The sequence below is a fragment of the Electrophorus electricus genome, chromosome 3, assembly GCF_041902795.1.
Source record: "Electrophorus electricus isolate QZ-2024a chromosome 3, ASM4190279v1, whole genome shotgun sequence".
NCBI classification, from domain to species: Eukaryota; Metazoa; Chordata; class Actinopteri; order Gymnotiformes; family Gymnotidae; genus Electrophorus; species Electrophorus electricus.
In genome coordinates this window covers 33,095,994-33,117,737 of record NC_137499.1, presented here as the reverse complement: position 1 = coordinate 33,117,737, position 21,744 = coordinate 33,095,994, and the positions used below count along the sequence as shown (strand labels likewise).

At 38.5% G+C, this 21,744-nt stretch overlaps 1 protein-coding gene and 1 long non-coding RNA gene across 6 annotated transcripts in view; one reads left to right on the top strand and one right to left on the bottom strand.

Moving 5' to 3' along the window:
- crhr1 (corticotropin releasing hormone receptor 1) overlaps positions 1-21,744 on the bottom strand; it is an 88,001-nt gene that overhangs the window by 10,205 nt on the left and 56,052 nt on the right. For all 5 annotated transcript variants that reach the window (XM_081711183.1, XM_081711184.1, XM_027030045.3 and 2 more), the window contains 7 exons: positions 10,069-10,189; positions 6,175-6,328; positions 5,709-5,769; positions 4,371-4,443; positions 4,070-4,155; positions 1,996-2,131; positions 574-615 (listed from right to left, as the gene is read on the bottom strand). In XM_081711183.1, coding sequence (XP_081567309.1) covers positions 574-615; positions 1,996-2,131; positions 4,070-4,155; positions 4,371-4,443; positions 5,709-5,769; positions 6,175-6,328; positions 10,069-10,189 — 673 coding nt within the window. The remainder of the gene's footprint in view (positions 1-573; positions 616-1,995; positions 2,132-4,069; positions 4,156-4,370; positions 4,444-5,708; positions 5,770-6,174; positions 6,329-10,068; positions 10,190-21,744) is intronic.
- LOC145657017 (uncharacterized) lies at positions 6,236-14,844 on the top strand. Its single transcript, XR_014122788.1, has 2 exons — positions 6,236-6,365; positions 13,370-14,844. It is a non-coding gene; the product is annotated as an uncharacterized LOC145657017 (long non-coding RNA).

Here is a 21,744-nt window from a genome sequence, read left to right as displayed (position 1 = left end):
GTAATTCGCATGTTTTTGTTGGATTTTGTATTACGATTTATGTTTCATGGTGACCTCTGATCAAATGCATGCCATCTTTTTTCTCATTGATTTGTTCATCTGATTGGATCAGTTAACAAACCACATGATCTAGTAAGGAATGAAAGTATAGATCCTCTCTGTAATTGTAACTTTGGTGCATTTGCAGTCTGGGCATTTCCATTATAAAGCAGGATGTTGAGAGAGATCAAAATGCCTTAGACTATATAACTCAAACCAGATTTTGCCCTTGTGAACATTCAGTTTTTCTTGGTAGTAATTGTTACACTATTGACTATCATTGAGTTGGTTGGGCGTGGTGCAGCTAACCCAGAGCGATCATATTGATTGGCCAGGTCTCTCAGATGGAATGAACGCTGATCAAATTCCTCTGGGTTGCTTGCACTGCACTTCGGAAAGTCGACTTCCAGTTCATTTTGAGCATGCTCCTCCCCAGGGCATGCAGGGGAGGACATGCATCTCCTGTTGTATAGAGAGTGCAGGTGCTTACAGAAAAGAAGAAGAGAGGAAGAGAGACAAAGAGAGTTTACTTACTTCACTGTTCAGGAAGCAATAAAACACAGACACGAAAAAGCCCTGAAGTGAAAGATGGAGAAAAAAAACATTTTATAATTTTGACATGCCTTTATTGCACAGTGTAAGCATTCATTATGCATTCAGTACAGTCTGTGTTTCATATAAATTATATCATGTTTAAAGGGTTTGCTAAACTGTAAATGTTTTAGTAACAATTGTTCTGTGTTATAGAAGTGCCACTGTGGTTGAAAAATGCCATTAATTTAGAAATTAATCCTAGAATGCCCTGTACTATAATGCCTCAATGACTTGGTCACTGGGGTCTTATATAATGCTTTCCTGATAGGTTTGAAGTCATAGTCCATAGCAACTTTACTTCCCAATAGCCTTTTAACTTTAGAGAGAGTGAGAGGAGACAGAATAAGGGAGAAAAGTTGAGTAAACAAAAGCTAGAATAAACATACAGGCTAAGAAAATAACACAACTCTACTACATACATGGAATACACACAGCGGTTTGACTTGGACAAACAATGAACCTACTTAGATACATTCACAAAACCCATGCAGACCTACAGACTTTCAAACATCCAAACAATCAGTATGAACACAATGAACAGCCACCACACAGTGCATCAGACAGGGCTTAAATACATTAACTTAACAAGGTAGAAACGAGGGACAGGTGTGAGCAATCAAACGAGGAGTGGAGAAAAGAATGGAACTAAAATACACAGGGAAAACATCAAAGTGAGCGGGGACCAAATGTGACACAGACAGGTATAAAAAAATCAAGATATGTAAAAAAAGAAAAAGAAATAGAAAACTACACACAAGCAATTATAACAGTAACATTTAAATTATTTTCTCAGTACTTCAAAAATAAATATTTACACACAGTGTCATTGATGCAAAGCACCACTGTCACACAGAATTTCTTGTTTGCTAACTGTGAGTGAATGAGTGAATATGTGAGTGAGATACAATCCAGTTCCATGAGGTGTTTCACATCTAAAAATTAGTATAAATGACTTCAAAGGGGAGGCTGGGAGGCATTTGGCTAAATTATAAGATGCAAGCAATTCTAAATTCATTTCTGCATTCCAAACACTTAGTGTACTATCCAGCCAGCATTAATACAGTATGAGTTTCCAGGATGAACCTGACTGTAACAATGGTGATGACGATATAAACATTTCACTATTGAAAGTGATTTTAAGACAAACCTTCGGTTCAGTCTGGTTTTATTATATATACACCAATTATATTACAGACTGAATTACACTACCAGTACATATGTAAATCAGCTTTTCACCCATACAAAATCTGTCTGGAAAACTATTTTTTGTCTTTCAACCATGCAAACCTCTGATCCTGTTCACCAGAGTACTGCAAATCCCCTTACAGCTAGAAATAGGACCTGCACAAGCCTGTCGCCTACCTGAAAAGACTCGAGGAATGAATTAAAATAGATGAAAACGATCTGGGAGATCTCATCCTCTCCAGGGTTGACGAAGAACAGCATGTAGGTGATTCCCAGGAGCGGCAGCAGAACAAGAGTAGCCTTCACTGCTTTCCTGTAGGGGGAAGAGATTTCATTAAAAAAACATCACACTCCAGTTCAGGCTGAGATATTCAGACTCCAACTTCAGTTACTTTTAGGGCAAAGCTCATATATGGTCATGTGTCTTTAGATAAGTTTCATAGTATTCTGTCCTGCCAATCTGAACAATTTGTTTTCTCCCCAGATTCTAATAACTTAATAGTGCTGATTTTGTTCACACATAATATACTTAGTCTTCAGTTAAAATGCAGTTCCAGTAGTGAATCTTATGCTTTAATCTGGTTATGAAAAAACCTGTTCCATAGGATGTATGAGTTGGCTAATATTGCCATATTAGCTTCCTGAACACGAACTAAAATCAGACAAGGTAGAGGTGTTGTAGTGTATCAGCCTGCTGGTGTCAGCCCACGGTGGAGAGCAAGGCAAAGGAAGTCTGTCATTTTGTTCCGAATATGAGCCACACTGGCACAGGCACGCCCTGAATCTTATGTGCCACTACAGTGCAGAGATGCCATTCAAATGGCATCAGGACTCTGGTGGAGGGACTTTCGGGGCAGAATGTTGGGGGAGTGGTGTTTGGAGCAGGACACTCGAGACAGAATGATGGGGAGGGATGTTTGGGGCAGGACGTAGTGGGTGGGCCGGGTAGTGCTTCATCTGCTTCCAAATTGTGGTGGAGTTGTGGAGATGTATTCATATTTGGGGTTGCATGAGGCTTGAGACTGGAGCAACTGATCCCACCTTTGCTCTTGGATTTGTAAATTCATTTGCTGTAAACTGTTATAAACCTAAACATGGAGGTTGTCATGGAATGTAGTATTTAATGTACAGTAATATTAATATTAATTTATATAACTTAGGCACATCATTGGATATTTCAATTAGCAAGACAACCAGACTATAATCAATCATCCATTAATAAAAGGAAAAAATCAACAGGGTCAACAGGGTCAATCAATAGGGGAAATGCTGCAATGTTAGCTTCGTAACGATTGCAAAATCATTTATGAATGATCTGATCAAATTACACAGAATTAATCTCAACATTCAGTGTGAGTAGGACATGACAAGAATTGATTTAATGTTCTTGACCAGTGATATTATACTGAATATCATACTGCATGATAAAAACACTGGCATAGTGATAATATAGCAGTGACCCTTGTATTTCTGCAGTATTCTAGATCATTGGTATATTGGACTCTAACCTACTTTACTGGCTAGGATGTAAATGTAAATGACAAAGCACCTTTGTAAGTTGCTCTGGATAAGAGCGTCTGCTAAATGCCATAAATGAAAATGTAAATGTAAATATAGCATTAACCTTTTGTTTTCTTTTGCCTGGGGTAACTGCATGAATGTGCCTGTCAAGAACATTTATCACTGAGTATTATGCGTATCATTATGCATGCTGTTGTTGTAATTATGTGTTTTTGACACAAGGACACAATGAAAATTTCAGAAAAGGCTGACCATAAAGTTGTATTGTATCGTATTTTAAAGGACAAACAGAATGACAGATATAGAAAAGGCAATGTAGATATAGGAAAAAACAAACAAACAAACAAAGCACACATACACCTTGATGGTGTTTATGTTTATGTAATGGTCAGCAACAAGATTATAATCCACAGTCACCCTTAAGAATAGACAAAGATATTGCCAATGCTGGTGCATGGTTTCCCATTATACCTTCTACAATCTTTTGCTTATGTAGTTCAGGTCACTACAGATCAGTTCATGTTTTTGCACTATGTGCTGAGTTCAGCTGGTGTTTGCTGCTTGGCATACCTCACCTGTACTGAATTGTCTCTGAGGTGGTTTCACCTGTACTAATTGATCACTGAGGTGGTCTCAGCTATACTGAATGGTCTCTGAGGTGGTCTCACCTGCACTGAAAGGTTTGTGAAGTGGTCTCACCTGTACTATATGGTCTCTGAGATGGCCTCACCTGTACTGAATGGTCTCTGAGGTGGTAGAGGCCCTCAGCTTCGTCATGAGGATTCTCACAATATTGAAAAGGAAAATAAAGTTGATCTGCAGGAAGGAGAAAGTGAAAGAGAAGCACAGTTAGGTACTACAGAAAGCTGGTAGACAGAATAGTGTTATGAATGTTGTATAGCTGTAGTGGCGATTAGACTAAATGGAATTACAGACCATTTTGCTCTTGTGCTAAGTTTATAGTAATGGCTCATTTTTGGAGTTTGAAGTTAGGATGTTCATGGATACTTTCTGTTTGTGCTCTGCCTCACCAGAAGAACCAGAATCATGGGGCCCTGGTAGATGTAGTCAGTGTAAACACCGGCCCGTTTCCCAAACCAGCACCTGCAGTTGCAGACCACAGAAGAAAGCTAGTGAATTTCTTGATAGGTATTGCAGCTAAAATCAGCAATTGGCCAAATGACTGGACTACCCTGTTCACGCAACGATCTTTTTCATTTTGTGACTGCATTCAAGAGGTTCTAACAATGTGTGTGTCATTTCCCTAGGCAGTCTGAGTGGTTCAGTATAAAACAGGCTTAGAATAGAGGTTAAGATAAAGAAGGTATGACATAAATAAATGAAGACCAAAAAAGACAAAAATATTACATAATAAAGATCACCTAAAAGCAAAACAGAAAAGCCTTTCTGAAGGAAAAAGTAAAGCAGCAGATAAAGGAAGCTGTCCCTTGGGCAGATACTGCAGATCCTACACTCTTCTCGGCAGGTGGCAGGATCAAGCCCCTGTGTGCGTACCTCTGTGTGTGTATGCGCAAAAATGTGTGGGTGTATGAGTGTGTGTGTGGGTGCATGAGTGTGCGTGTGTATGTGTGTATGAGAGGAAGAGAGAAAAATAAGCAGAGAAGTTTTGTGCAGTCTAGTATTATTTGTCGGAGTGATTTTCATGGTCTGGGAAGGACAAGATTCACAGGTTCATCCAGTTACAGACTAAACAAGACCATATGCCTGTTCGACTTTTTCAGGTGTGTGTAGTTGTGGGTCAGGCCCCAGCATGCAGTCGATAAAACAATTGCCTGGCAATGAAATAAAGACTGAATGGCCATGCACAATGACTATCTAGCTGAATTAAAGACCAGTTTTAAGCACTAACTTAATTTCACAGCCTTTATGGGAAATGAACCTGTGTGTCTCTTTAGCATGGCATGGACCAGGAAGTACAAACTATCCCACAGTAGTTACACTGAAGCTGCTATTTGCTAAATATTGGCCTAACATTAGAGTAAAAGGCACAAATGCATCAGCATCTATGAGATAACTACTGTTTGTTCTGTGAGGTATTAGAAAGAAGATGCAGAAGAAAAATGTTCAAAGGCTTTGATGGCTGATGTATCATTTAATACTTTTGGGATAAAGAGCTGTTTATGAAAAAATAGAACTAAGATGTGCAATAAAAAGTTCAAGACTGAAATAGAAAAATACATAACTGTCTAACAAATTGTCTTTAAATTTATAATATCCTGCAGGATAATAAAAATATTTATTTTATTGTAGATTTGGTGTGTGTGTGTGTGTGTGTGTATGCATGAGTGCATGCATGTGCGGGAGAAAAATGTAGAGACCAAGAGAACTCAAGCATGAAAGGTACTTACTTTTCATTGTCGTAGTACAGCTTACCGATGGCCCACGCAACAATAATAGGAAAGGGGATACCTGAGAGTAGAAAAACAAATCAAATGCCACTGTACTGACATCACTTTCGATGTTAAACAAAAACAATACAATTAGTACAATGAAAGTGCTGCTACAAGCACTAATTATCTACACAGTTCATATATATGGCATCCAGTGGCAGACTGTTAAGTAGGAAATCTGATAAGAATGTCATTGTTGAATGTCAAGTTTAATCTGTGTCTCACATGTTGAGTTCAGAGTGACAGACTCTATAAAGATTATTTTTTGTAAAAACAATAAAAATAGTAAAAACAGAAACTATTTTTCTTTCCTCCCCTTTTCAAATGACATGTCATTACAGAATTGTAACTGCCTGAGTACAGGACTGTAAAAACTCTGGTTCCCATTTATGGTTAGTTGGAGTTATGATCAACGGCAACTCACACCAGCCGATGCAAATGAACATCCACTTCCTTAGCTTATCAGTGGAGTAGGTCAGAACTATGGCTGTGTGGAGGTAGCAACCCTCACCAAACATCCAGAAAAAGTTGGTCACATGGAAATAATTATACGCTGCTGTGACCAACCTGCACCAGATCTGGGGATGGGAGAAAGAGACACAGACACAGAAAGAGGTGATATAAAACTTTCTTTGAAGATTATTCACTGAAGATAATGATAGCATTTCATGGCAAAGACATTACTCTTTTATACAATTAATTATGCTATCAAAACACATTACAACTTGTGAAAAATGAAAAAAATGAAGTATGGCTTACCTTTTTAATAATACAAAAACTAAAGTAGTGTACAATAAATGCACTTACTGCCTACACGTGAATCCTAGTACTGCATGCTCTTTATGGAGTTAGCCTTGTATAGATGAACTTCGCCTTTATTACACTAAAACACATTTATGTGTTTGTATGTGATGTGAGTATGTAAGGTTTTTGATAGCTAATTATTTTGATTAGGTACTGAACGGTAAACAAATGTTTTAGCAATTTGATGACTCTGAGTTGATCCACCTACCAATAAAACTGAAAACAGAGGATGTCATTATGACAATATGCTGACAAATATGTGTACTGAAATCAAAGACCCTTAGGGATCTGTGCACGTTTTGCTGCAGGTGTGTGTATGGGAAGGAAAAGGTCTGTTCTTCAACACATTATGGGACACCTACAGGACAGTGGAGGCTTTAAAAAAAGTTCAAAAACAGGCCTTAAATAAATGAATAAAATGATGCTCCAAGCATAATGGACTGAATTCTAAACTCAGCTTGAATTAACCTTATTTTGTTCCAAACTGAGTCAGGCCAAGGGGGTTAGAGACACTATACTTCCACATTGCCTGCCTCCTGACTTAAATTAGAAGATCACTAAATTGTTTAAAAGCAAATGAAATTGTTTAAATTACCAAGAAGTAGAGGATTTTAACTGTTCATAAAACGTCTGCTATGATGCAAAAGCCTCAACAGCAATTTATCACAAACTGTTACAATGGGAAATCACATGCATTGTAGTAACTTTGTCTATGCCTGGTAACAGTCCACTGATCAAGCTTATGTACTATTTGCTTTATAGATATATTGAATAATAAATAAAGTTTTTAAAGGCAGTGCACTATTGAGAAGTTTCATGGCATCACTTTCTACTTATTAACAATATTTAACTATTTTCACCTAATCTTGTTCTACTCTTTGTTATGACTCTCTCCTCTATAAAATGTGAGCAAGATTCAGGTTTAGATAGACACCCTGAAATTGGCATGACTGCTCGATTTACTATCACTGTTTTCTACTAATCTAGTTTTTACACAGTTATATGATTATATATTACCGAGATATACGATTACTGTTTTTAGGGTTTCAGTTGAAGGTGAATTCAGATTTGAAAAATCAGCTGCACCAAAAGCATGCTCCAGCCGAATCTTAATTTGCGTAAAAAGGCTAATAATTTTTAAAGTTCTAAATGCTATTAAAGCCTGTCATGATGGCCACTCCCTAGTGTGTATTTGTGTTGCTTCCATGTTTTGTTTTCTCCGCCCATCATTTATAGCACCTGTGTCTTGTTAATTCTTATTGGTAAGTGTCTTTAAACCCTGTCTGCTTTGCTGGTCATTGTGTTAATCCTAGCCTCTGTTTGTAATTCTTATGTAACATTGAGCGGTAAGGAGGCGGACGCATGTGCAAAGAAGAGTGAGATTTAATAGGGGCAAATCCAGAATCGTTAAAGCCGTCCAGGGTCAAAGAGCCAACACGGAGAGCACAGGGATACATGAGTAAACAAAATAAACACACACGAAGGCAAACGGGAAAGCAGGCTATAACTAAGGTTAGGAAAACACTCGGGGCTAAACAAGACAGGCTAACATAAATGAAGAATTTGGAACACAGACTCAAGAAGCAACCACAACGAAACACATTCACAAATTCAAATGAACAGCGAAACCTAAGGCCACAAGGCAGGGTTTAAATACAATCAACTGAACGAGGAACAGGTGTAGAAAATCAAACGAGGGGCGGAAAAAAACTAAACTATGGAACGGAACTAAAAAACACAAGACAGGGAAAACACGGAAACCGGGAGGGACTGATCGTGACATCTTACCTCGTGTTATTCTCTGCCTGTTGTTCATGATATCTAGCTCTTGTTCTTGCTAATGTTAGTTGTTTTTTCTTTTATTTGCTTTTATCTTTGTTATAGCCTGCTACCCCTTTTGTCATTGTGTGTTTTGTTCCTTTTGTTAAACATGTATTGTTATACTCTGCGTATTGACTCTATGACCCTGGACTACTCTGATGATTACGATTCTGGATTTGCCCATTATAAATCTCACTCGTCTCCACGTATGCGTGGATTCTTTTGGTCTCACAGTCTCAGATTTTCTGGGCATGAATGCTCTATTAGAAGAGTGAAATGTAGAGGCTTCTGTCAGATGCTTAGGCACTAGACAGGATGTTTCCAATAGTGCTGTCACCATGAACATTGCTGGACATGCAGGCAGACCCCACGCTGTTAAGGAACACTCCAGTTAAAGATGTATATGGCTAAATTTGCATTTCACAGCACAACAGGAAAACTGCTTTGAAGAGATTGATCTTTCACAGTTTACAGGAAGCTATCAATAAGGCTGATCTTTTCAGAAAGAAAAGAAGAGATAAAGTGAGCAATAAAAAGACGGGCAAGTGCCGTTAACCTTAGTATATATGTTTAATCTGTAGACAATCATGATGTGATGAAGCAATACAAATGCAGGCATCCTTTTTTTGTGAAAACACAAATGCATTCTAAGATTACTTGTTATACCCCTGCATCTAAGCAGCAGTTTCAAACCATGAGGTGGTCGTGACAGTGTACATTGAATTCTGTTGATATGTATTTGAAAGGATCCTGTGGGCTTGTTATTGACAGGGTAATATTGTAATTAATGAAGCACCCAGAAGTGGGGGGTAATTGACTAGCACATCAGAAAACTCCTCAGAGATTGGACTGTTTACTGATGTGCGTATGTCCACACACACACACGCACACCCCCCCCCCCCACACACACACACACTGGTATTACACATTATTATTATAGTATTACTGGTATCACATTGGTATTGCTTGTATTACACCTACTGAGACTGAGAGAGGCCACAAAGACACAGCACCAAACAGCAAAGGCATGCTTACAATCCAATTAATATTAATACAGAGACTGTGTGTGTGTGTGTGTGTGTGTGTGTGTGTGTGTGTGTGTCTGCTTGTGAGGGGTATATAGGCAGAAGCTATAGGGTATGAGTTTACTGAGCGAAAAAGGAGAGCGTGTGAGAGACTGTGAGAGTTATACATTAGCCACATCCCTAGTGTAGAATTTCAAGTATATTTTCCAGTTAATTTGAGTCCGTTTTGACCTAAATGAAAACTTTTGGTGTTAATTCGGCACTTGGGATTTTCTGAGGAGCTCTGTTTATGTGGAAAGATTCATTTCTTTGTATTCCCTATTGCAGATTTTGTCGTTAACTGCGTTTTTGCATATTAAAGAACACACCAGATACATAATGTAACTGAGAGCTGAGAACAGAAAGTACTGTATGGCATTAACCCAATTCTGTGTTTATAATTTCCATTTTTTACTATTTTTATAGTCCAAACTTATATGGTATGGATGACAGCATGTGTTTGTGTGTGTGTGTGTGTGTGCACAGCATGTGTGTATGTGTGCACATAGTTTGTGTGGCCAGAGTGTGTATGTGCACAGTGTGTGTGTGTGTGGACAGTGTGTGCACCATGCGAGTATATCTGTGCATGCAGTGTATGTGTGTGCAGCCATGCATGTCCTATCACTCACCACATTGCTTTCATGCACCTTGGGGTTCATAGTAAGCTGCACTACGAACCAGGTAGCGTTGCGAAGGATGAATGCTGTAATCAGGTTCCAGTGAATGATGTTCCTCAAGCAACGAATACTCCTGCCCAGTGCCAGTGAAAGAGGTGAAGATGAGAGTAGGAAGAGTAGCATACTACACTCACATACTACATTTACTGAACAATTCAATACATGATAGCACACACAATCTGTCTAAACACGCTCCTCCCAGGTAATCACTCATCACTCTCTTTCTCCAGGGCTGCTGGATATTATTTAGGTGATAGACCATCTATTCTCAGCAAAGTAATTGCATGAACACCGTGGTGACATGGTAGTGGGTGTTGTGCTGGTATGAGTGTAGCAGACTAAAAAGTGTTTATGGGATTTTACACAAGGCAATATCACAACTGGAATGAGAGCAGCCTGCCACCCAGAAACAAGCACCTAAACTGTGATAATAGTCATTGATTGATTAATGTTTTACTAATTCTAATGTAATTCTATTACATTGTCTTTGTAGTGATTTATATACAAGCCTGTTTAAACCCCATTCAGCACATTAATGACAGATGACTGCTCTTATGACATTTAAAACCATTTAATGTTTTTGTACCTTTGGTTAAGCACTTGTACTCAAGACAATCTTATTATTTTACCATGCCTCAGACACACCACAACTTCAATCAACAATACCCCCTCCAACTTTTCAGTAGAACAACTTTAGCTGTTTTTTCTACTACATTTCATGGATACACAGTTACTGTTACACTGGTATTGAAGTTGTTTCTAGGTTATCTCTAAACAGCTATTATCACTGTATGTGCATTGTGTATTTAGGTGTCATTAAATGTGTCAAAAGTATCTGGTATTGTCTGAAAGGTATCTGGTATAACATATCTGGTTACCATCCCACCAGGGAACCAGTTTATTTGGTATGGTGGAACTTTATAAACTTAGATTTAGGTAACTTAGCAACAGATAAGGCAATTAGTGGAACTTTATAAACTTAGATTTAGGTATCTTAGCAACAGACAAGGTAATTATCCTACAGTGGCAGTTCTGACATGGTGAGTGAGCGCACACACATTATCATCATCATCAACAGCAACATACTCACAAGAACAACTTCCAGACAAGCACACTACTTCCACACTTGTGGTTACTTTGAAGTAATGTTTATCTTTTCCCCTTGACCTGAATATGAAGGATTAGTATTTATTGTCATGTGCTTTGACTCAATTTCTGAAGCTTCAAGGTAAATCTTGGTCTTGAAGGCAGGCCAGCTAACTCACTGTAAAATTCTTCAGCCTGGCCCCTTTGTTAAGTCATGCTGTCAGAAACAATCTGCAAACAGTCACTAAACTGGTTAATGTGATTGTAGTGTTGCAAAATCATCTGATTTACATGTGATACCTTGATTACATCAAAATCAATGCAGTATCTGATATTGAGCCAAAATTCAGGATATTATATACCAGTCCCACACATTCAGATAAAAAAAATGAGAACTGCGACTTTAGACCGGCAAGATTTGTCTCAAAAACTAACCCTTGGTCTATAAATGGTAGTTCACAAAAACACCTGAAAAAGAAATCTGCAAATATCCAGCCAGAGATGCAGGAGGACCTTGAAATGGTTATTTTTGGATGTTCAAGAAGCTCTTCTGGTGATCCATAAAAGCTTTCCTTTTATTTACATATTCACACATATATTTAATCTGAGGTGCTGCTTTCTCCAAAAATGTGAATAAAGCTGTCTGCTGTGTGAGGTCATTTTAAAATTTGTTTTTTTTATTAAAAAAAAACAAAACAAAAACCTAACTAAAAAAACAACGGAAAGTACTTCATTCAATAATTCAATCATATATTTAAAAACAATCCACTCTCTCTCTCTCTCTCTCTCTCTCTCTCTCTCTCTCTCTCTCTCTCTCTCTCTCTCTCTCTCTCTCTCTCTCTCTCTCTCACACACACACACACACACACACACACACACTTACAGCATTTGTCAGAGTGACTTACAGCAATGTTTTGTAGTCTCTATCAAATACAGATCCTCTTATCCCTTATGAAAAATAAGCACATTAATGGTATATTTGAAGTGTTCAAAGAATGCTAAGAGTACATTATGTACTTCTTAAAAATACACAAATATACTTTTCTGTATTTTCAAAAAATGTACTTTGAAGTAATACATTTTAAGGTGTATTTTAGTATGCTGCAAGGGAATGCATTTTAATAAATATATATCTGAACAAACTAAAACATGCTTGTACAAAAGTATTCTTTATTGTTTTTTTTCAAATAAACTATCTAAAAAGTATATTTTAAAGTAACACATTTTAAGTTATACTTTAGTAAGCTATAAGGAAATATACTTATATATATACTAAATATACTTAAATGAAAGTTTATTTAATTTTCATGTCAGTTTAAGCATATTATTTAAAAATGGACTTTTAAAGTATTCTTTAGTACAACTTAGGAAGTACAACTCAAGGAAGGTATTTCTTTACATACTGAAGCATACTCCAATAAAATAATTCATTTTAATGTATTAACTAGAAAGTACAGTTTATGAATAAACTTTGATTTAGCTTGCCAAAGTTTGTTGTAACAGCATGAAATTTATGGCTCTGTTACCTGAAAATCAGTATAGTAGTTCCCAGTGGGGACCAGTAGTACAGCAAATTTAGTTGTTCTGTTTTTACAGCTGAAGAAATTATAAAATCAATTGGTTCCTAAGATAGAATTGGTAGATAGATGAATGCAATCAGCATTAAATACAGTTTGGTGCTTGTGGTTAGCTGTTGAGACCTTTCACCAGGTTTGATGGCTATAACTTAAAAATTAAGGTAGTTATTAAATCAATGGATTCCTATGGGAGGACAGAGGGATGAATGAAAGGATAAAAACGTTATCTACATATATGTCTTCATGCTCATTTATAGATCATTTAATTTTAAAAAGCAAGGAAACTTTGTTTTTCCATGTTAAAGAACATTTGACAAAAGCTGGGGCTGAATGGCATAACTGAACCCTACTTAATTGACAGTGATTCCCTTTGCATGCTTTTTTCACAGCTCTGTACTGGTCGGTATTCATCTTTGATACCCAGACCTAGTTCAAAGTTAACTGTCAATTAGCAGATAAAAACATTGGTTGAATATGTAAATTCATTTAAATAAACTTGTTTTGTGGACATTTAATGTTTTCAACTTTTCTGTATAAACTATTGTATTCTTTATACATGTCTATATAAACTGTAACCTAAATATGTTTAGGTGCAGATATGGGAGAACCCATATGGAAGCCATGCAGCTGCATTCTGGATGAGTTGTAGGGTCTCCAGGGATATATAGCTGCTATCCATGATGAGCTACCATCCATGAAGAGATGTAGACTAGGCATGGCAAGATATGAGAAGAAATATGAGTGGAAAGGAGAATAACCTTACTAAGTGTGTGGGTATATATGGAGAACAGGAGAGAACCAAGCACTTGTGGGACACCAGTGGAGAGTCTGCATGGAACAGATGTGGATCCCCTCCATGTCACCTGATATGACCAGTCCTCAAGATATGAAGCAAACCATCGCCTTGCTGTGCCAGTAATACCAAGGATTGTGAGGATGGACAGAAGGATCTGTGTCAAAGGCTGCTGAGAGATCAAGAAGTTTCAAGACCAGTGATTCTCAGTAGAAGACCAGTTGTTCTCAGTAACAACTACAAGTGCTATTTCTTTAAATGTAGACTGGTTAGGATTCTGTAATTCATTCTTTGTAAGACAGACAGTCAGTCAATTGTAGACAGACAATTCAAGAACTTTGGAAAGTAAAGAAGTGATACTGGTTGATAGTTGCAGATGGCTAAAGTGCTAAGTGGGGGTTTCTTCAGGATGGGTATGACGCTTGCTGTTTTTAAGGCACTCGGTACTTTACCGGATAACAGGGAATCATTCACAACGGACGTGAAGAAGGGTAGCAGGTCTTGTGAAATGTACTGGAGCAATGTGGAAGCAATGGGATCTAAAGGTCAGGTGGTAGGGTTACTGGACAAAAAAAGTTATTGAATTTCTTCTGTGAAAAAGACAGTAAAAGGAAGTAGAAGGGGGTGACTGATACTGTAATTTAGAAGCAGAGGTAGGAGGAAAGGATTGACAGATTTTCTTAATCTTTTCATTAACGAAGGTGACAAAATCTTAAGCAGTGAGGGAAGATGGTGAAGCAGGGGGAGGGTTAATAAGAGAAGAAAAGATGTTATGGAGCCAGTGGGATTCAGATGCAGATGCTGCCACACACTTTTCTCCTTTCCCAGTGGACTCACAAAACACCAAACGCATCTTATTAATGTGGTGCCCAGAAAAATCTACTTAAAGAAATGTAATGTTCTTCTGATGAGCCTGAGTAAAATTTATAATCAGGGTGACTCCATCATCTACTGCTTATCAGCAGCATTTACTTTTTCTGCACTTCATCCTTTTTATATTCACCATCTTTCTCTACTGTCTCTGTTACAACACATATGGATTTGTGTTCTGTCTCCTTTCTCTGTTTCTCTACCATTGTCTATTCCCACAGCTCTTAGAATATTTAAATTAATTCTATGCTGATATAAATGGATAGCTCTCAGTGGAGCTTCTGTTTGTTTTTTCTATGTTGCATATCTGCTCTTCTGTCTTTTATGTTGACTGCAGGCACACACACACACACACACACACACACACACACACACACACACACACACACACACACACCAACACTTCTGTTGAAACACAGAAATAGAAGACCAGAGCAAGAAGAAAATATCCAGCTGGGCCGATTCAACAGCACACTAACACATATCTTAATGTTAGTAAGATACTCCCCCTTCTTTCCATCATATAACTATTCATGTCCACCTGCTTTCTTTTCTTATACTGCTGTCATAAATTACAGCAACTATCCAATAAACACATTTATACTCATTCAAATGTCACAGCACCCTTCATTCCACTGAAAAATGTATGAAATGAAATGATGTGCCTGTTCAGGAGTCAATGTGTGGATGGGCTTGTTGTGTATAGGAGGACAGCTCAGAGCATTTAAATGCAGCAGATGGAGGCTTTTTGTTAATGCTATGGCTCCATAAAAGTTTGTATATTCTGTCTTTAAAGAACAAGAGACAGATAGGAGGGCACATGTTTTATACTAGGGACACACTGACCCCCCCCCCACCCCCCCAACTACTGGCTGTCAAACGGCACCAGGCCATTGGATGACATTCGTGACATCATTAGTAGCGCTAGTTGGTCAGTGCTGTTTTCACCATGGTAGCATCAAACGGCTTCTTTGTTTTCTTCATCACTGCATTTCACAGGTTAACATGTGATTCTTTCGTAGCAGAGCTGTGAAAAAAAGAATGTGTGTGTGTGTGTGTGTGTGTGTGTGTGTATGTGTGTGTGTGTGTGAGACTTTATGTTAGAGCCAGAGAGGGAAAGGGGGGAATAGGGGAATGAACAGATAAAAAAGGATAAAGATCAGGTGGACATTACTAATTTAATGTCCCAAATATGCACTTTAATGAGAGTAATAACTCTTTAGTAATTGGTTGCACCCCTATAAGAACCTCTGCATGTGAGATAGAAAGATAGACAGAGAGAAAGAGAGAGAGAAAGAGAGAGAGAGAGAGAGAGAGATAGAGAGATATAGATAGATAGTGAGTATGTAAGGATAAGGGGTAAGGATGAGTCACATTGCTGGGATTGACATGGAGGTAAAGATCTTTCTTTAAGAGGAGAAGGGCAGAGTAAAAAAAAAAAAAAAGCAAGATCATTAAGCCAGAAATGCATGACACATATTACAACTCTCATTAAACTAATATTACAACTATGTATCATTAGGGCAAATTTGCTCCAAGACTGAACACAATCACACTGATTATAAACCTTGAAATATCTGCCAAGTCCAATTAAGACAATTAAGAAGGAATATTTGGGGGAGTTTGATAAGAAGAATCATAGCAGAGGGGTGGGGGACGGACGAAGGTAGTGGTATGCAGCATTGATGCCTTCATGTCCTTTTTATTTTTATTTATCTTTTTATTAATCACACTTGCATTTTGAAACCCTTTTGGCTTGCCCAGTTTATATCCTCCTGCTGCTCTATCTGTGCCATGGAGTGACAGCAGCAGGCTATTACACCTGCACACTTGCAGGCAAGCGTATTAGCTTTTCAGACCACGGAAGACTCAACAGGCTCTTCAGCATGCAGCAGTCACGCAACCTGACGGTGACACTCGCACGGCTGCTGGCTTATTTTATGCTATAAATAAAACCTCTGCCCGTTTCCCCCAGCTTTGTAGCACGTGCTAAACACAGCAAGGAGAGATCCATCTGCCAAGTGTGCTGTGAGAATCGACAAAGCAATTTACCCTAGTGGTGGCTGGTGAACCCAGGTGTCTCCTGGACCGCAATCAGGAATACCGCAGATTTTGCATAATGGGTCTGAAGAATGGGAGCTGACGTCTGGATTCAGACCCCATCAGCCTTGTCATTATGGCTTATGACTGGTGACTGTGAAGGACAAAGGTGGCAAATTGCTGACAGCTCTTTTTTTTTAAAAGAGTGCCTTAAACTTGTACTAACTGATTTCCTATCCAGCCTTACAAAGCCTTGGATCAGTGACTGGTGTACTGTGTTGCATGGCCTGCAGAGGCCATGGCCCCAGATCACCATTACTACTGACACTTTGCCATAATTAGAAAGAGCTTGTATGTCCTTCAAACTGTTCTTTATTCAGCCAGTATGTTCATAATCTCATTGATCAATACAAAGAAGTAAAATACAAAAATAACTCAAAAGAATAGGCTTAATTATGGAGTGTATGTGCTGTCAGATTGCTAGCTGCAGTTTCCAATTCTAACTTCAGTGGTCCTTTCTGTATGTGTGTACGTGCATGTGTGTGTGTGTGAGCGTGTATGTGTGTGTGGTATTTGAGAAACATCTGGACACAACTGCTTTTATCTACTATCTTTTCTACTTATCTACTACAATTTTGCATGTGTACACCCTCTTAACTCTGCTGGTTCCTGACTGGACCCTGTCAACTCTCTCATGATGCATGATCTCTCATGCATGATGCATGATCTCTCATGCATATCTCAACTTTAGCCTTGCAGCTGAACCCCTTGTGGCATGTTTACCACCCAGCGTATGCCTCAGTCCTTCATCCCCATTATGTGGGAATTAGAAATTGCTTTACTCACTACCACAGCATAAGGGTCTGTGTATATTGTTCAAGTCATGGAAGATCCATTTTAAATCTCTGTGGAGAGATGGATAAAGGATGCAAACAGGTTCAGATCAATAGATATATAAAATATGTAATGATAAGAGACAAGAGGATACTTTGGTTAACTGCAGCTTTGTAATTGTAGCTTTGATGGGGAGAGAAGGGTAGAAGTGTTTTGCTTGAGATCAGGAATCAACATGAGCCCTTTGTCACAGTGTTAAAGGTTCAAAATATGAATGGCAGATTTAGGCTCACAACAGCACTAAATTGTTAAAGGTTTTTAAAAGAACTAGCCTAATATAATTTAATCCAATCCTAACCCTATTTGGGATGCATATAACCACAATCAATTCTAATGATGAATGTAAGATTTAAAAAGTGGACTTTTAGCATAGAGATCTGTGTGTCTGTGTGTGGGCATTTGTTTTGGTTCAATTCCAGTATTATTTTTAATGAGTCATTTATACAAAGCTTGGAGTAACTGAGCAAATAATCACAGCCATCTGTGAGCATCACTTTGCAAGGTAAAATGAAAGAAATTATTACAATATCAGTTAGATGTACTTTTTCATAGTCAGGCACATTTTCACTGCTTAGAATAAGCAAAGCACCAAGTTTAGCAGTGACCAGCTTTCTGTGGGCTCTTTCCTCTGGTTGGCTGGGTTCCAGTACTTTTGCAGATTAACAAGACAGCTGAGCATAACAGCACATGAGTGTGAGATACTGGCCCAGCACCATGAAAACCTGTGTATGGTGTTAATGCAGTCTCCTCTCAATTCAAGGTTAAAAGCACAGGAACACCAGGACGTGCGGCCTAAGGGAAAATGCTCTATGTGTGGACCCTAGTTAAGTGTCACCCAATCTCTCACTTATCACAGCCATGTTCTCATCTGACCTTGACAAAAACTAAACAAATAAGTTATTTTGAGGGCTTCCAAATAAATAAATATTTGGAGCTCTCAGGGCTTTCAAATAAATAAATAAATAAATAAATAAAAGTAATTAGGTAAGCAAATGAACACAGTGGGTGGGTATGCATGAAAATTCAGAATTTGTAATTATTGGTACTCTGCTAGAGTGGCTGAGGATGGGTGGGACAGGACAGAGCTGAGCAGCCACAGCTATACAGTTCCTTTTAAAGTAGGTTTTGATGTCATGATTAAAAAAGGGAGACCTTTTTAAATTGTTATGGATGAATGAATGAAGTGTTCTCTGAAACAATGCCTTTGTATCTTACAACTCTTTAAAATTCAGAATATGGGCGTATATATAGATATTTTCTGACATATCTTTAAGATATTTACTCAAGCTCATGTACATCTTAAACATATGTATAAATTAAACTGTTTTTGACAAGTCTTCAACCAAGCATATTCATTAAAGCCTCTGATGTTTCCATGTTGGTATGTGTACAAAATGTCCCTTACTAGGTGTTTACTGATCACAAACAGAGCAATAGTGATTATCTCCGTGCCAACCATCTCCATGGTCACAATCCTGATGGTGGCATAACTGACCACACTGGCAAGAATTGGAGAACATATTAAACTCCAACATAAGCTCTCCCCAGTGGAAACATGGCTGTTTGCCTACTGGAGTAATTAAGAAAGGAACCATTAATATTATTAATACCAATCTAATAAAAACTGACTCTAATGCAGGAAAGGGTCTTACTATAAGGAGACAGACGTCTTCCAGTGCAATGGTAATTAACCAAATTCAATATTGCATAAAACACTACGTGACTTTAGTGACAGCTAACCAAAATGGTATACTTTGCATAAGATCAGCCTTGTTTTGCAACTACTGATACTGCAATTATCTTTTTCTTTGCCATGCTCTGTAAGATTCACCCCTTAAGTAATTATTTCCTGTTCTTTATCACTGCTATCAAACAGTAGGCTTTGGCATATGAAAACAAATGGACTTTGCTAGATGAAGCAAGTCTGACTTTGCTGTATATCAATGGTGTCTGGAAGTCTAGCTGTTGAAATCTTGATGCTGCCATTGAGGGAAACCGCATTTTATATGGATCAGACTCTTGCTACATCTTATATGGGACAGTGCTACATAATATTACAGTAACGTATTCAACACATCAGATTAGTGATAGAGGTGGGGTAGTTTACATTATGTTTAAAACATATAAGGCATGCAATAAACATTAAATCACTGTAACTGAGCCTGTGACCTCCTATTTTCTGATACTATGAAGAGTTAAACAGCCTTCCTCAGTGCTTATCACTAACTGAGTGCTATGTTTACTGCAGTTTGTTGAAGACCTGCCCACTAATACATAGGTGCCATGGATACAGTGTACCAGGCTTTTCTCCATTTGTGCTGTTCCTTTTCTTGAATAATCTGGAGTGATGTGCCTGGCCAGTTAAAGGCCTCTAGAGGCTCAACACCAGAGGCTTCTATGCTACCCTGGCCATATAAAGGATAAACAAGAGTAAAGTGTAGAGGCAGGAGAGAAACGTGTACACCCTCTGGTTCCGCTCTCTCTGCCAGGGTCCTACATTAGATAGCCATGCCTGCTTTGCTCAGTTCCTATGGCTTCAGAGTGCTTACGGAAGGGCCTCCTGGAGCGTCTCATAACCCAAATGGCGTGCAGATGTACCGGTAACACCCCACACTGGGGCCTGGCCTGAATGCAGGCAGGTCGCTGCAGGGGTCTGGCAGAGGGCCAGCGCTTCATGCAGGGGCCATGTGCTCTGAGGTCTGCTGACTATCTAACCCTGCTGCTTTCTCCTACGTCAGCATAGACACAAATAGCAGCGTAGAGGTCCTCCTTATACAAAACACAGACATTTGCAAATTGAGTATATTATCCTTTATTGTGTCTTCTGAGAAGTGGTGATTATGGAAGACAATTAAGATTTAACAACTGAGATGTTCTCTAATTTAATTTACTTAAACCATTCCCAAGCATTAAGATATGTTTCATTAAAAACATTATCATTAATGCTCTTAATGTAATCTATGTTACATTATAACCCTTCACTGCTTTAATTGAGTTTCTGGTAAAACTCATTGAAGCAGGAACTATTTTAGAAAACGTGATACTGTGAACACAAACAAGCATGTGAAAGCCTCCATTGTTTAATCACTGATGACAGGTTGGACAAAAGGTATGAGCATTTAACTTTGATTGCTTGCAATAATGGAAGATGAACTTAATGCTGGAGAACATGTTCTAGCATGTTTCTTTTATGGTAACACTAGAGTGAATGAGCAAACACAGCTGAAACAGCTCAAACCTTGACCATGCTGTTCACTTGGCTGAAACCTTCTCAGGAGCTGTTTGGAGAGTTCTTGGTTTTGGACTGCCAAAAGCATGCCCTGGAGTGCTTTGTTTACAGCATTTCATACTGTGACGTAATGCAAAGAAATGTATTTGCATGTCCTTAATTTTCCTTACTGTCCACCACAGCTGCTCTAGAGCATATTTCAGAAGCATTTCATATAGCACAGCAAAGAAAGACAGTTGCAGTCTGACTCCAAACCAACCAAGCTACTTGTCATGAAATACGATATGAGACATACGATTGTATGTGGACAGAGCCTTGTTACTGTGGTGCAGTGAGGTTAGCCTTCACAGAGTTGCTCACTGGGCTTCGCTCTCTGTTTTATACACTTGAATGCCTGAGTGACAGTGAATGTTGGCACTTACTGAGTCCTAGAATCACTTGCTTCATACATAGAGGAACATTTCAAGCTCCCCCTGACTGCTGAGACTGTGAGAATGAAGGCAATTTTTAAGGCTGCACTTAATCTCACTACATGTAATATTCAGTTTAGCTATTCGAGGTTGCTATTTTGGGATTCTGCATATTTAGATCACAATTGGACTAGACAACACTATGTAATCCAAGAAATTACTTGCTGGTGATATTTTAGTCCTTACACAAAACACTCTAAGCTGGCAAACCTTTGCTGCTGCTTCAGCTCTGTGAGAGTCCAGAAATGGTGAAGGGATCCAAAGGGGATCTTTCAGGAAACACAGATAAATATCCCTGGATTTGCCCATTTAAAAGACCACCTCCACAGCCCCACATGAAGTCCCTTAGGCCAGAGACAGATATGGAATGGAGGTCTGAAGCACTGCAGTGTGAAGCCAAGGCATCTGTTCCTGATAATTATTTCATTACACTGCAGCTCAGTGAGAAGACCAGCACCAAGCAGACTGCAACTTTATGACCTCTGTTTTCCGTTTAAGCCACATAGGCACTTAGTCTCTCAATGACACAATGACATGGAGAAATTGCAATGGCGACAGGCATGGTGGATGTCCCTGTGTCCACTATGTTTCTCAGAAACAGCTACGAAGAGACATAACCCAGAAAATTCAATTTTGTGGCTCTGAATCAGATACTTTAATTAAAAGTCT